The sequence below is a fragment of the Zingiber officinale genome, chromosome 3A, assembly GCF_018446385.1.
Source record: "Zingiber officinale cultivar Zhangliang chromosome 3A, Zo_v1.1, whole genome shotgun sequence".
NCBI classification, from domain to species: domain Eukaryota; kingdom Viridiplantae; phylum Streptophyta; class Magnoliopsida; order Zingiberales; family Zingiberaceae; genus Zingiber; species Zingiber officinale.
In genome coordinates, this window is record NC_055990.1 from 96,332,703 (window position 1) to 96,348,961 (window position 16,259).

General features: G+C 34.9%; 2 protein-coding genes across 3 annotated transcripts; both read right to left on the reverse strand.

Annotated features, from left to right (window-relative positions):
* Positions 1 to 2,375: 2,375 nt before the first annotated feature.
* On the reverse strand, positions 2,376 to 5,269 carry LOC122052100 (BI1-like protein). Its single transcript, XM_042613502.1, has 4 exons — positions 4,949 to 5,269; positions 3,928 to 4,041; positions 3,702 to 3,859; positions 2,376 to 2,836 (listed from the first exon to the last, which is right to left on the reverse strand). Exons 1-4 carry the CDS (start codon positions 5,208 to 5,210, stop codon positions 2,624 to 2,626), a joined length of 747 nt encoding a protein of 248 aa, XP_042469436.1. The 5' UTR covers positions 5,211 to 5,269; the 3' UTR covers positions 2,376 to 2,623.
* Positions 5,270 to 7,212: 1,943 nt separating this feature from the next.
* On the reverse strand, positions 7,213 to 14,492 carry LOC122052101 (protein ABCI12, chloroplastic-like). 2 transcript variants are annotated; one of them, XR_006131811.1, is made up of 8 exons: positions 14,072 to 14,491; positions 12,573 to 12,689; positions 10,939 to 11,175; positions 9,958 to 10,122; positions 9,788 to 9,863; positions 9,593 to 9,657; positions 7,862 to 8,131; positions 7,213 to 7,712 (listed from the first exon to the last, which is right to left on the reverse strand). XR_006131811.1 is itself a non-coding variant. In XM_042613504.1 (7 exons), the coding sequence occupies exons 1-7, from the start codon at positions 14,450 to 14,452 to the stop codon at positions 7,979 to 7,981; spliced, it is 1,194 nt and encodes a 397-aa protein (XP_042469438.1). In that variant the 5' UTR covers positions 14,453 to 14,492; the 3' UTR covers positions 7,213 to 7,978. The 2 variants fall into 2 exon arrangements, 1 of the variants encoding a protein (XP_042469438.1); XM_042613504.1 differs by having other exon boundaries at positions 7,213 to 8,131; positions 14,072 to 14,492.
* Between the last annotated feature and the right edge of the window lie 1,767 nt (positions 14,493 to 16,259).

Here is a 16,259-nt window from a genome sequence, read left to right on the forward strand (position 1 = left end):
GAGCTCCCAGCCGAGCGACTATCCAACTCAACCGAGCAGAGGGATCATTGATGTAATATCCTCTGGGTGATAGTGTCGCTAACACAAGGCATGGTCAATAGGCGAATCGTATGACGAAAGTTTCTACTGTCTTGTCAGGGATGTGCATGCCTTGTTAAGGTATAGTATTAGAGGCACTTTCCTGATAAGTCCTTTCATAGGACAAATTAGAGAACATGTACATGCCTCAAGGAGCGTGCATGTCGCCTGTTGGGGCGTTATTATATAAAGGGGGTCTATGCACCGCTGGAGGTACGCGTTATTCACTATTCACACTTGTGTTTGCTGTTGCTCTGTTTTCTTCCCTCTTTCTGATGACTGACTTAAACGTCGGAGGGCCAATGTTGGGGATCCCTTCCTTGGTTCGACACTAACATTTCTCATATTGCAGAGCGGAGCACGGTCTACATCTAGTTAATATAACAACCACATCCCCGACTAACCATCTTCCCGATTTTCAAACAAGATCACACGTCATTCTGAGTTCTCTAGGTCTATCAGTCGATTTTGGCCAAAACTTTTTAGGTTCATTCGGACAAAATCGGTTGATGAACCTAGAGGGATTGGAATAACATGAAATTATGTCCTATGAGTTCGTCTGGTTCTTATGATTATATTTATACCCTCAAATATCAATTTATCAATTTGACCTAATATATTGAGAGCAATAATTTTTTGAATACGAATTAAATTTTTTTAGACATATTCATATTTTAAAAAAATCTACTCTTAGGATAGTGAGTCAAATTAATATTTAAGTACATTTATATAATCAAGAGAATTAAACAAATATATAAGAATTGACTTTATATTATTATGAGTTCTTTAGATCTATCAGTCCGTTTCGAATTAATGAAAACAGACTGATGAATTTAGAGAGCTCGGAATAACATAAAATTAATTCCTATATGATTTTCTAATTCTCTTGATTATATAAATATCTTTAAATATCAATTAAACCTACTATATTGAAATAATATATTTTTTTAATAAGAATCAATTATTTTTTTAAAACTATAAAATTCGATTGCTATAATTGTAGCAGTACTAGGATATTAATAGAAGTAAAAAAATAAAATTGTGTAAGTGATTTGATAGTCTTTAAAATTTTGGATATTTTGAAAATTTTCCTAGTTCGGTAAAAAAGCTGTACTAATTCCTTCTTGTTCGGTAAACAAGCTGTACTAATTCGGAGGAAGTTTATTTACCTGTTTTAAAAAAAACGCTTTAAAATATTCAAATTTAAAAATTATATTTTTTATGTTCCGATAAATTTGAATTTTTTTTAAATAAAAGAGTAGATATGTAATTTTAAATTCTTGATTAAAATTATTTTCCTTTACTAAAATTTATAACATAATAAAATAAGAGATACTAAATTAGTACGCTAATCTAAATTGAATTTTGATAATAATTATTGTTCAAGAAACATTTTCTTTTATTATAAAATTAGAAATGATAAAAAGTAATTTGTAATAATATTTTTGACAAAATAATTAGAATTATAAATTTAATTTTCTTAAAAATTTAATTTTCTGGAATGATTTTGACACTTTTCCATATAAAAATATTAATTATATGGAAAATTGAAAAAAAAAAATATTTATTAGAAAAATATGTATTGCTCATCACGATGATTAAAAATAGGGATTAAGGAGTGCTTTTAGAGGGTGTTTGGCTGAATTTATAAGCTCTTTAAAACAGCTTATAAGCTGTTTTGGAACTTATAAGTTCTTCAAATTTGTTTGGTAAATTTTTTTTCAAATAGCTTATAAGTTGTCAAAATAAGTTGTTTTGGAGCTTATAAACTGTTTTTAAAAAAATATAGAAGACCTTACTTTTTTAAAAAAGATCTTATTTTAATATTTTTTTTTTCTCTAAAATATCCTTATATAATTTCATAAATCCTCATCTTATCCTCCATAAATTTTTATAAGCCTAATATCTTTTTATCTCCGTCGACTTTTCTTCAACACTGTGTCATCTTCTCGGTCAATGTCTCTTTCTAATTTTCTCTCCCCCGGTACAAAAATTCGTCCAAAACTCTCTATTAATAAAAATCTCAAAATCCTCTATTAATAGTATTATACCCTTTTTGATAATTTTATTAATAAAAAGATCTTATAATACCAAATACATCAATACCTTTAAAACACTTTAACAACTTATTTTTAAAATAAGATCTAACAACTTATAAGCTCCTAAAACAACTTATAAGTTGTACAAGTTTATAAGTTATTTTTAATAAATTTAGCCAAATACCCTCTTAGTCGATGAATCATGCCCGATCGAGCCAAAATGGCCAGTCAATCCGCATTCGACACAGCTTCCAAACATGGCAAGGTTGACATGGTTCTGGTCAGACTATGTCAACCATAATTTAATTTACGTCAAGTGATGACTGAGTTCAGTTGGATCGACATATCGCACATAAACTCCATTGTCAGCATAGTTTCTTACACTTTAACATGACTCCAAAATATTACTAGACCCAAGCATATGCAATACACAAGTTTGATTGTCTTCCGCGTAGCTTTATAGTCGGAGTAGCAACTCTACTTCGAAGTTACCATTTGAGATTCTCCTAACCATCTGATTGCATGCCTTTGAGCATGTTAAGGATTGAAAGGAACAGGTTGAGAACGTCTAGGTACAGAATAACGGATGCCCAAATGTACTCATCGTAAGTGTAGCGCTTGATCAGGTTGTCGGTGTCGTACACTATAAAACCAGAGAAAACTAGAGCCCCAAGGCCGCCAAATACTGCAACTGAGGCTGGACCAAGCGGGAAGAATATCTGCAATGGAAACAAAAAGCACAAGAAAAAATTCAAGACCGGAACAAGATAAATAGGACTTCCATTCCAATAATATCGAATTCTTCTAAGAGTTACAATATTTTTTACAAACCCCCTCTTGCAGTTGAGGAATCTTCGACTAGTTTTTTATAGGTATATATCATATGCTCTCGTAACCTAAGTTTTGTAATGCACAGAACTCACTAGATCCTGCAAATTCAAAGCTGGGATGGTCAGATTGTTCAAACAAGCAAAGAGTCACAACTCTTTGGGAGCGACTGGATGCATCTAATTCCACCGTTGCACGAGCATCCAGATATTTTAGATGCTTTTCACTGTGAGACGTAATTTTTCCCCTATCATCTTTTACCCCTCATTATTCATCAAAGGTAAAAGGAAAAGGTAGGTATTTTACGAAACCATAGCTTCAAGTTCCAGTTCCAGTTTCAGTGTAGCAAAACACAACACAGATTCAGTGTTGTACATTCAAAATAAAGTTTGTGTTGTCCATTCAAGTTCCAGTTTCAGTTCCAAAACACAGATTCAGTGTTGTAGAAAAGTGATTTTGACTACGTGCTAATTTGTTTAAGTTTGGTAATAAACTTATATTTAAAAGAGGAACAACAGAAGATTTCTACGTGTGGCAATTAGTAACTAGCTTTTATGGATATCTTAGCTTCAACGCACTGGTCAATCTTTGTGGTCATAAAGCATTAGAGTAGCAGTATTGACGAACTCCAATCAAATACAAAAAGAACTTCTCAAAACTAATGAATTCCAGTTATAAAAATTATATGGTTCTATTGATCGCCTATCAGTGAATTCTATTTTACATGCAACTGAAATCAACTTAATTTCGACATACCTGGATAAAAGTAGTCAGGAGAAGCACAATGAGACTAACAAACAAAATTGGTCCAAGGAAGCTAAAGTCCTTCCCCTTCCTTGAAGCCCAGAAAGAATATCCAGTTAAGGATGCAACCACAGCTGAGGTCAAAATCAATGCTTCCAGGACAATTCTTCCTGTTGAAGCATGACAAGGTTTACAAGCAAAACACAAAGCAAACTGTTTAAGAGGCCAATAGCATCACCTTGGGTATTAGCACAGGCCACGCCGATGCTTAAGCTTAGACAAACAGTGAAGAGTCCAAGAAACACAAAGTTTAGTGGATGCTTTTGCTGATAATGGTACAATGGCCACAACACTGGGATATAACACTTGACCAATTAGCTATGCTGGTTGACACTATTACAAAATAAGATATGCATGACAATAAATACGAAAATTTGGAAAACACAGAAAATTCACTAAATCAGGTTGCAGAAGAACAAAAGGTGGTGTATTAAAGATTCCTTCAAACAAAAATTGCCAAATGGTGAAATTTGAAGAACTAGGATATAAACAAACATGATCAAGGGCACCATAGTTCATCAACAAAGATGCTAAACAAATTAAAGCAACACAAATTTGTTCTATGGTTGCATTGTACATCCTTTTTCATAGCAATTTTATTGGCAAAGACAAAAGATATTTTCTTAGCACAAATTATTACCAAACTATAATCATTTTATTTCAGAACTTGTTTGATAGACACATTCATTCTTAGCACAAATCACTAGAGTTAATTAGATTACAAGAATCTTTAGAAAACTTGAAAATTGTTAAGAGTAGCAATATGATCCATTGTGAATAGGTCAAATTACCCTAGAGATGGGTTTTAGAAAGTCATCAATTTGATAAATTCCTTGATCCCCATCTGATACAACCAATTGGGAATTAGTTCCAGATTTGTATTGCCAAACATCACCATCGTTTCTTATGTGGAATAAAAAAATCCGAGATCTCTCGGATTTCAAATCAATACCAGCGGAATCACTGATCTGGCGTTGATGCAATATTGTTAGAGCTAATCATGCCAATTTCGGCAATTATAAAAACTAAAATCTTATCGGTCTCCATGTACCATCTGAATCGAAGATCTGAAATCTAAAATAACACATACTCGATTATTATTATGAGAAGATAGATCAACCCAATCGAAAGGAAATAGAGAAATTGAAAGCGGAAAACGAGTCAACATAGATCAGATCTAGAAATTTAGGGGAGCATACAGACGAAGGGAAGGAGGGCGAGGAAGAGGGAGAGTCCCGGGCTGGAGATGAGGGCCAAATTGAGGGGTCGGTGGAGGACGGTGACGGCGGAGACGGCGGTTGTGAGGATCACCTGCGCGGTGAGGATGCCGTAGACCTTGCGGATGAAGCCCCAGCGGAGCTCGTTCTCGCCGCGGGAGAGGCCCGGGTAGACCGTGCCTCCGGCCTCGAGGTCGACATCGAGGCCGCCGACGCCCTTCTCCACCCGCTCGTAGCCGAACATTCTCGCCGGTTGCGTCGAAGCCTTCGCGGGTTTGCGGACGGTGACACTCAACGAGGCATAGCTCTCTCCTTATTTATTTATTTATTTATTAGTTAAAAAAGATATTCTTTTTAATAAAAAAATAAAAATATTTTTCATCTTAAAATATTTTTTTTAAACCAATCTATAATATATTTTCCCTAATTTAATTTGATTAAAATTATTTAATATAAAATATTTTTTTACTGGATTAAAATTGTACCAACGTAATTAAAATTATTTCAACTTAATTAAAATCATTACAATTTAATGATAAATAAAAATGTAATGAGTGTTGTTTTAATATGTTTTATAAAATATCTTTTTTACAATTTTAATAATTAAGGATAATCTTTTATTTTTTTTAAAAAAATGTTTATAATTATTATTTTACCTCTATATTTTTATAAATATTGTCAACAACTCTGAGTAATTTAAGGATCGAGTCCAAGTTTTGATAAATTAACGGATAAATTATCATTAATAGATAGTTGACCTACTTCCTAATTTATCCTGATAATTAATGAAAAACTTTAATAAAATTAAATCAAGTGTTGATACTCTAAGGTAGTTTTGATGTAATCAAACAAGTTAAGTTAGGTCCTGTTGTGTTTAACTATGTGTCTAAGTGTATAGGAACTTAGGAGCACAAGGCGTTGAGCGAAAAACGCAGCTAGCGAGAAGGACAACACGAGAGAGAGCTGACGGGCTCAGTGCGTCTGAGGGACGAGATGCTGCGGAAAAGTATACCGGTGGACAAGAAGGGAGCGTGTAGTGTTTCCGAGGGATGAGAAGCTGGAGCGGAAGATTGCTCGAGGAGCAAAAGACGCAGCTATTCGAGGGACGAAAAGTTGTGGAAGAGTACGCTAGCGGACGAGAAGGAAGCAAGCAGCAATTCCGAGGGACGAGAAGCTGGAGCGGAAGTTTGCTCGAGAAGGCCGGAAGTTGGGTTCGGATGAACTCTATTCCGGATGGCCGAAATCACCCAAGCGAGCAAAATCGGAGTAGAAGATCTGGACCGAAGCAAGCGGAGCCAAAACTGGAGGTCCGAAGAGAAAGTCAACAAAATGTTGACTTTCAACCTTGGGGTGCTTGGACCAAGTCGGGGTGCCCGGACTCCGAGCGCCCGAAACCCGATTCTTAACCATTTTGACGTAGCGTTTGAATGTTATGTTAGAGATAAAATTCTATCCCATTCTAGGCGTCTGGAACGCTTTCAGGCGCCCCGAGAAGGGCTATATAAACAACCTTGCTCTTAGAAGTTAAGGAAGAACAAGCAACTTTGAAACAACACTTATACGCTTTTAGTTTTCTATTTAGCTTTCTAATTTTGTGCTGTCATTACTGTAAAGAAGTTTCTCCGTTTGAAGAAGAAACTAGTGCACTTTACTTCTTTGGATTAACAACCTCCCCGATTGTAACTAAGTAAATTCTCGATGCCTCTATCTTTTAATTTCTTTATTATACTTGTGCAAGTGTTAGATTTATAAAACTTTAATCCAAAAAAGATTTTTTTTTATTTACTTGATTTGTACAGGATTATTCACCCTCCTTAGCATGTCGCGAAAGGATAATAATATCAAGACCACTCAAAATTAATGGACATGTAAGTTAGATATAAGTGTTGCCAGCTAAAACTAATAATGAACAATTGTAGCAATACACAAGGATGCAAATATAATTTTCGAAAAAAAATGGAATAAAATATTTATTTATTTCATTTTGATTGAAAAAATATTACATAAAAATAAATAATTTATGGAACTTATTTTATGACACTTGTCTGATCAATCGATCCAACCCCGACTCATATATTTGTTAAACTCAATCACCTCGGGTGTGTCAGACTAATCTGACTAAGCCAACCGGCCTACTTCATCACCAAAACTGCACCCAACTTATTCAGCTTATTCAGTCTACTTAACTTGTTCGATTAGGTGTAAACAATTTATATGAAAATTTTAATCATCATGAATTTGATAGATTTTACTACAAGAATTTATAGATATCTGATGCCAATTAAATAAAAAAATTGTGGATACACAAATGGTCTATCTAACCCAATCACAAACTTACATTTTAGTGGCAAACATTGTGCCAAGAAGAACACAGTGAAAAAGTTTGTCACATCCAGAAGAGATGCTCTATTCAGAAGAACAATGAAAGTTGGAAGGATCTACAAATCTAACAAACACGCCATATTACTAATTCATATCGATGTAGTTTGTGAATCGAGTTGGGGAAGAAAGATGCGGTAAAGAGGAAAGGAGAGCTCAACCCATGCCAAAGAACAAGAATGTTGCAACTGTTTTGTTCATCAGCAACAGTTCTTCAAGATATGCTCTGTAAAATACTGCACCAAGTTCATCCGACTTGTGAGTAGTTATAAAAATCTCAATATCCGCAACTTGGAAAAGGAATGTTGGTGAATGAAATCTTCTGAATGATTTCGACAAACCCCTGTTCCTTCTTCCCCATCTTGAACTGCATGAGTTTCACTAAATTCAGTGTCGAATTGGAGCTTCCTCAATCATAGTTTCAGCAGATGAACATTATTGCTTTTTCGATAAGTACACATTCAGGTATGCATGAGAATGCTCGTGAGTCAACATAATGATAGCAGAGGAAGATACCTCGGTCAGTCGTACAACAGAACAGATGAGGATGTAAAGTCTTCTTTTCTTCAGTTGTTATGTGGATACTTGTATTTGTCAGGAAAAAACATCACTAAATTGCGTGCTTACTGAATGTTAAACAAGGAGCTGCTCTGACAATATAGCTGCACCGATTAGACTGAGAAGGCAAAATATCGAGAGGAAATCAACAAAACCAAGTGAGGAATCAGAGAAGAGGTAAATCTTGTGTGAATCACAGTCACCGCGGAAACCTCTAGCGATCATGGCCTGCTCAAAATAGAGATTCAATAAATATGTTTACTTTTGACAGCTATGCAATAGGGATTGGTGCTTCAGATGAAAAAAAAAAAGTTAAATCTTGAAAAGTGAAATTTTGATATCACCCTTTCCTTTCAAGGGCTACAACTAGCAACAAAAGCTTACTCTAACACGATAAATTGTAGACTAATAAAGAAGCTTTATGGACAAAATCTAGTTGACAATTAGATCGATTCTTTCAACCAAACAGTTTTGATTGATTAGTCACCATTCTTCCAGGAAAGAAGTTTCCCCGCACATCCCAAAGCAATCAGAGAGCAAATAGCCAAGTAACAATCTGACACTTCACTTTAGTCTTTAGTTTACTCTAACATTATGAATTGTATACTAATAAAGGAGCTTCACAAAGTTAGACGAGTGAGTTACGATCAACTTGGCTTAAACATTTTGGGTCATTGTTGAGCCTAACAATTCAATGATTCGATTCTTTCATCTAAGTAATTTATGACAATTGATATTAAAGTGAATCTAATCGTAATTGTGTGATGGTGTAGCCACCATTAGATCTGGCAAGCTAATGAACAGAGATGATTATGTACTATGAGTTCATCTGTGAGTATGGTAAACCTTGAGAGGGGAATCCTATTTCTCGCTCAAAATTGTATCAACAATGGCTGATCATAATCCAAATCGATAGTATCAGCCAATTTTGCCAACCATAATTTATTAATTTATCTGATGGCATAATTAGATGGTGGGTATGCCACATGTATGCCATATGTTTCCTCCAACAAGAAAATTAATTGTGTTATAGTCAGGGTGTAACATGATAAGAGTTTATGGAAGGCATTTGGACGATATAAAAAATTGGATATTTTGAAAAAGTCAATAAATTGCATGGGCAAAAATGAAATTTTACTACTCATTTTACCATAGACTGTTTACCTTGAACTAACGATGTTAATCTCTGGGTAAACTAGTATGATTTTCAAAAGGTTCGAAGGGTAAAAAGTTAAGACGGCAAATTCCGGATTGCAGAGTGAAGTTTTCTCTCAATTAGAAATCCCCACTCTACAAATAGCATTGACTAAATATGTATCTGACTTTGTAAATGAACTGACATCGTAGGTACACAACCTTAGTTCGAGGTGAGTTGCAAAGTAACTAATCACAAACTGTAAAGCACAATCATTCAAACTTGTGACAAATAGCCGCTTGACTGGAGCATCAATAGCAGTGACAATAGAGCTCACTCGGTCCACTATAGGTTCCATCCACCGAAAATGGCCAAGTAACTTTGTATAAAGTTCGTAACGTGATGAACAAACAAACTGAATGCTCCCAAACAAATTGTATGTTCCATTTCATGTGGTTGTAATGTTGTTCCACTTTATCCAAACATATTGTATGTCAATGTGAAGTATGAATCATGAGATCCAATGAATTGACTATAGCAGACAGAAAACTAACCTTGGAAATTTGCTCTGCGTGACTAAATATGTTTTTGAAAATCCGGCCAACATATAAAAAGAAAACTGCATAATTTAATAACACAAAAAGTTTTGGTTATAATTTCTACAAGTTTTAATTAAATTGCTGCAACACCAGTTAGAGTGTGTAAGCTTTAGATATTCATAGGCTATATATATCGAAGACGATATGTACCATCCAATGTTTCCATTAGTGTTAACTGATGCCAGCATATGCGACGTGCAATAATACCTAACGCAGCACTCCGTACCTGCGAACATTAAGCGCATCATAAGCATACAAGGATACACTTCAGGAAATAACTAATGAATATTTAATATGTAACGATTAACATCACAACTTACCTCATCAAAGACCAGACTAATGAATCTTAAAGAAAGCAGGAGAGTAAGTATTATCTCGGATACCGGGGTACCCAATAGAGACAGAGGGGCCATAAACCATCGAAGAGCAGAAGCAATTTGCTCAGGCATTGTCGTTGTTAAGCACAGGCTTGCACTTTGGAAGATCTTTATGAAAGGAATATGAACAATCAGTTACCAGACATATGCTACAAATACGTGTAATTGATATACCAAGATCAGCTAAGTTGAAATAAAATGATCAGAAGAGGAAAAATGAAATCATACAATCCGCACGGATGAGCAACAAAGTAATTGACATTGGAATCGGAAGACTGATAGTATGCTTAATCTGTGAGCAATGTATTTGATAGTCTTTGCCAGGGAAGGATTATCTTATCTGAGACTAGTTTTTTCCTCCGAAACCAAGTATAAAACATTGGCATAATGAAAATTGCACCATAGGGTTCAGAAATGCTGTCGAGAATTTGATGATTTATTCCTATTCCATATCAAAAAAGAACAGAAATCCAAGAAACATTTGCCAAGTGAGATTAAAAGATTCTCATAGCCCTTGCCACTTTCATATAGTTGCCTTCATTTAAACACCTTATCAATTGCATGAATACTGAGTTTGGGCCTTAAGGCTTAGAATACAATAAAATTCAGACATTACCATCGAATTCTATCCTACTGTATCAAGGTTTTATCACTTCTAGTATCCAGATCTCTATATCATTTTAATTATGCTAAAAAGGAAATTTTAGCTCTCTCCACTCCTAACAAATTCAACTCTAATCAATTTGGCCTGACTAATTATAGTGGCCTTTGAATTGTCCCAACACCAACAAATGCCACAAATGATTTTTCAATTTAACTAGTACAGGTTGAATCCATCATAGAAATCAATGCTATGGTCATCCAACAAAAGATAAGAAAAATAAGAATGACAAGAATAGTAAATACAAAGGGTGAGAATTATACAGTGAAGGATAAACAAGCCGATGTACTAGCCACTGACAATCCTTTCCTTGTAAATTGCAGTGGGCCTAGCTTCATGATTGTATATGAGTAGCTTCCTAAGGATGATGGAATGTTTGGGAGTCCCGTAATGGATGGTGGAGGAGTTCTCAACTGGGCAAGTGAGGGTACAGTATCTGAACCAAATCCCAGCATGATGAACAAAATTCCTGAAAGCAATGCCACTCTGCCCAATTGATCCTACAAAGTAGAGAAAAGTTCAAAAAAAGTTTCCAACTTTTCGATTTTCCTTTTAATAGAAAAGGAAGCAATTCATGAAACTTATATTTAATAGCACTTTTTCTTTTCATTTTTAGGGGAAATAAGACATCTTAAGTAGAAAATAGAGTTTGGTCATAGAGAAGTAAAAAAATATAGTGATTTTTTTTCTTGTTTATTATTTTTCTATATTCTCTATTGTGGATTAGTAGAACTGAAATTTTTTTACAAGAAGTAAACACACCCTAGCTTTTTTGGCTTTGCAAAAATGCATATGTGCCTTGAGCCGATATATCTCAATAAATAACCATGACAACACATAACAATTTTCCATGATATTATTTCAAATGCCTCAAAGAATTAATATTGTTGTTTAAGGTTTGACAATAATGAGTCTTATTATGCTTAAGAGATTTTAGCATGGCAGAGACAAAAATACCCATTCTTGGAGGTGAAATGAAAACTAAAGTATCTATTTAAGATGCTAGGAATGGCGTTCTATAAACTCTATGATCTAAAACAAACTGAAGTAGATTAGACGATTTTGTTAAATGTAGAATAGCTTGCATTTCATAAATGGTAGTTCTATGAATTCATGTGATGTTGGAGCGTAGATAGAATAAAGAATCATCAAAAGAATGAGATACCAAAAACTTCAGTGTACTAAAGTCAAAAGAAAGTGTATGCCTAGAAAACTGATGCAAATTGAGAAAACTATTTTTACAGGTTTGTTGCCAAAAAAAAAAACCCAAGCAATCCTTAATCCACCAATGTGAGGGCGTCTGTTGTAAATGTTAGTAACCAATTTGTAATTTTACTGCTACATAAATTTTTAGATAAAACCAGAAGTGAATTTATTTTTCACTATCTTAGCTCTAAAAGGGCAGCCCGGTGCACGAAGCTCCCACCATGCGGAGTCTTGGGGAAGGATCCATTGTGCGCAGCCTTACCTTGCTTTTTGCAAGAGGCTGTTTCTTGGAGTTTATTTGGTTCAAAAAGGAAAAAATGGTGCAAAAGCCTCATAAAAACATAATCAGAACTTGTGCATTCCTGCAAATCCACTTGTTCTTCTTATCAAACATAAAATTTCAGTAACTTAACTTTAATGTTAACCTCCCCAAAAGAAAAACAAAATATTGCAGCAATCAAAACGTTTATGATCAAATATAGATTGGACAGTGAAAAAAAATCAGAACTTGTGTAGTTATGTTCCTGCAAAATCCACTTGTTCTTCTTATCAAACCTAACATTTCAGTATTCCTACTAACTTAACTTTAATGTTAGCCTCCCCCAAGGAAAAACAAAAAGATATTGTAGTAATCAAACGGTCTATCAAATGTACTCTGGACAGTGAGAAAATCCCAAACTTACAAGCTTACCATCCAAATACGATTTGGAAGGATCCAGATTGACAGTACAGTAAGATACAAGACCAAACCGAGGCGCATATAGATATGTGATCTTGCTGGTAAGATAACAAGGGCCAACAACCATGCCTGCAAAGCTAAAATTTTAAGCATATACAACTGAAGTTGCACATGGAAAGATAACATAACAAAATATAAATAAGAGGAAAATAGGCACACCAATATGGATATAATGAAACAGTAAAGTGTTGGCATACTCTTACAGGTATTATTCCAACATCAAAGCACAAGCAGAGTACTTTGTTAATCAGATAAACATCAAAATGCAGTAAATTACACTTGAGAGACTGATTTGGTATTGGAACAAAAAAATACAAAAAGATAAAATATACAATCATCATCACCATCATCAAGTTGAATTAATCCCGATTATTTGGAGTCAGATACATGGATATTATCCCTATTCTTGATTTAGCTAACTTGTTGAAACATTTTATTGATTTAACATTCATAATATTGTTTTCATTATATTCTTGTTTCTCTAGCTCTTTAGCTAAACTATTGCTTCTTACCTCCCTGCACTGAAATGGCCAAAGGGTGTAAGAAAATGGTGGAAGACATTAGAAGCTGAGGGAAATTTATAAATTTGGAAGTAAATGATGTTACAAAACTACAAGAAGCAAGAATCAGTTTCTCCTTTCTGGCTTCTTCACATAAATCTTACACAAGAAAAAGGGAAAATAAAATAAGAGATGAAAGCACAAATAAAAGAAGGGACATTATGAACAAAACCCAAAGGAAGCTCATGCCCAGCCACTCATAGAAGAGCTAGAAGAGGCATCATTTGAGTCAGCAATTCAGAATTAATAAAAGAAATAGAACTCTACCTTGTGACTAATATCATGTCTAACGTTTATCATAAAGAATTGGACCTATTTAATGATTTAACAGAAAAACATTCTGCAAATTTTAATACATGTTGTTTGAGTAGAACATCAACATACCAAAAGATGTTTACATTTAATAGCTTTTAGAAACGCCCCAAAGGTTTTATCAATGTCAAAACACTCCTAAGGTTTCTATTGTGCCGTCAAAACATCCCCTATTGAACACTAAAGTACCTATTTTATACTCTTAAATGACCTCGTGAATACTAAATTATCAATAAGGGAGTATTTGATAACAAAATGGAAATCTTAGGGGATTTTTTGACATTAATTAAACCTTAAGGCATTTTGAAAGGAAAAAAAAAAAGTTAAACATTAGGGCGTTTTGAAAATAACTTTTTTTTTCCCAAAACAAACTAAGTCAATGCCAAGTTAGGGTTGAGAATTCTATAAATCAGGCCCAAGCAGCCTAAAACTAACAAACTCAGATTAGTCATCGATCTAGATATTCAACTACTATGGAGTGATTTGCTTTTCTCATACTAAATCAAAAAATGCATTGTCAAGAGCAAATTTTTATTCAATCAAAGATAAGCAAAACTAAGAAGAAAATAAAACCACTACCAATTTGATACGTGGATCAACGGAGTGGAGAAAAGTGCGTGGAGACTCGATGAACTGGCAGATAGGGCTGGAAGTAGCCCCGGCAATGAGTCTGAGGACCTTCTCGGGCCCAACCCCTACGCCACGTGGGATCAACGCTGCCCATATCGGTTCCACCTCTCCTCCACCACCACCACCACCAGTTCGGTCCTTTCCGCCGTTCCGATCTGCCACCGAGCAACTGATGAAAAGGGCACCATTCAAAGTTCTGGTCGAGGTGGGCCTCGGAACCTTCTGCCGGATCAGGGAAAAAGCGGAGGAGCGGCGACGAAGGGCGCCGAGTAGCTGCACCGGCCGAGGAGGAGAAGAGGAAAAGATGGTAGTGAGACACAACGCCATCATTCCGCTTCGCTCAGCGTGAGGATGTGCCTTCGTTGAAAATAAAATAAAATCAAAATACATAATTTTTTTTATCGATAAATGTAAATGCATTCGGCTGAATAAGATATTACATTATTATTTCTCTCTCATCGATTCCTAATATTTTTTTATTTTTAAAATTAGTATCATATATCTAATTTATATGTTTTCCATCTAGCACCAGCATAATCAAGTCATCACCATATCATTCTTAAGTCATATTTTTTTTTCCTTACCTCCTTCGTGTTGACCCTAGGACGGATTGATAGGGGCGTTGGAGACGAACGTATTTACCTTTTGTGCCATAATTAAGTCATATTTTTTCCGTTCTCCTATGACGGTGAAAGACATAAGATATTATCATATAAAGTTTTATTTGAAATTTGATATATTCGAACATGTTTTCGTTTATATCTTGACCACTTATACTAATAGTTAGTAGTTATTTATGATTTATCTTCTCTGTATTGACCTAGGGACAGATTGACAAGGGCGCTGGGGTAAACGAATCATCTTTTACCATATAAGCCAGGTTTATTTTCCAATCCCTGGACATGACTCAATGGTTAATGTATGAACGACAATTTACCAAAACACGTACTACGGTTAATGTATTTACCAAAAAACGCATCACAGTTTTGTATTTACCAAAAGGCGGAGTTTACCAAAATCAATCTCCAGATTACCCCTCTGGCTAACCTGGCAACCGCCTTTTTCAAACACATTTTTCCAAGCATCCAAGCCGAAAGTAGAATAGAAAAATAATTTGTGATTCGGATACACGTCTTCTCACCGTCTCTCTCCCTTCGTCCCTCTGTGTGGTGTTATAAACTTGAAAGAAAAAAAAATATGAACCCTGCGCTTGCCATTACAGCTTGTGGTGGTTGACGATTGCAATAGACCAGTTAGGTTTATGGCATAATTGCGTAAGAGTTGCTAGAGGAGACCAAGGACAAATTAAGTTAAGAAGGTCAGCCGAGAAGGACAAACTTCTTGCAAGAGGGAAATGAGTAGAAGCACACATTTAAAGATTTAGACATGTATGTATGGATTTTTTTACTGTAAAATAGGGTAGTGAAGGTAAATAAAAAGTACACCATTTGTCTGTGAAGGGTGGCATCAAAAAGTGGTATTATGGTTAATTTTGGTTGTGTGGGGAATAATATTCAATAACACCTGAATTATGATGTAATAGAAGACTTAATCGATTTAATTCATGTTAGTTTTTGACGTTGATAGTTAAGTTTGGCTAGGGTTTAGTCAGTGATGATCCTAGTTTACAAGAAGTATCTGCTTCAAAAGTGGCTTGATATCTATGAGATCAGGCCCAACATGGGCCTGATATCATAGATATCAGGCCCAACGTGGGCCTGATATCATAGATATCAGGCCTAACGTGGGCCTGATATCTATGATATCAGGCTCACGTAGAACCTGATATCGATAATGTGTTATGTGGTTAAAACTTTGCTTTTACATCAGACCATTCCTAGTTTGAGCAAAATTACAATTTAACTACAAAAAATGATTATGTAGTTGCAAATTTACTAAAATAGTTTTTTAATTTATTTATCGGGGATGATATGACGAAATTCTATCTGAGATATGGAATACTCTTGATGCAACTTCTAGCATTGGACATGCAGATAATGTAGGAGAAGTATCCAGAACAAATATTCCATCATCTTCACAGTATAATTGTGTGCATAACACAAATAGAAATACGAGCAGTAATTTCACATTTGATCTAAATGAAGAAGCTAGTATTCAAGAAGATGAGGTTCTGAAC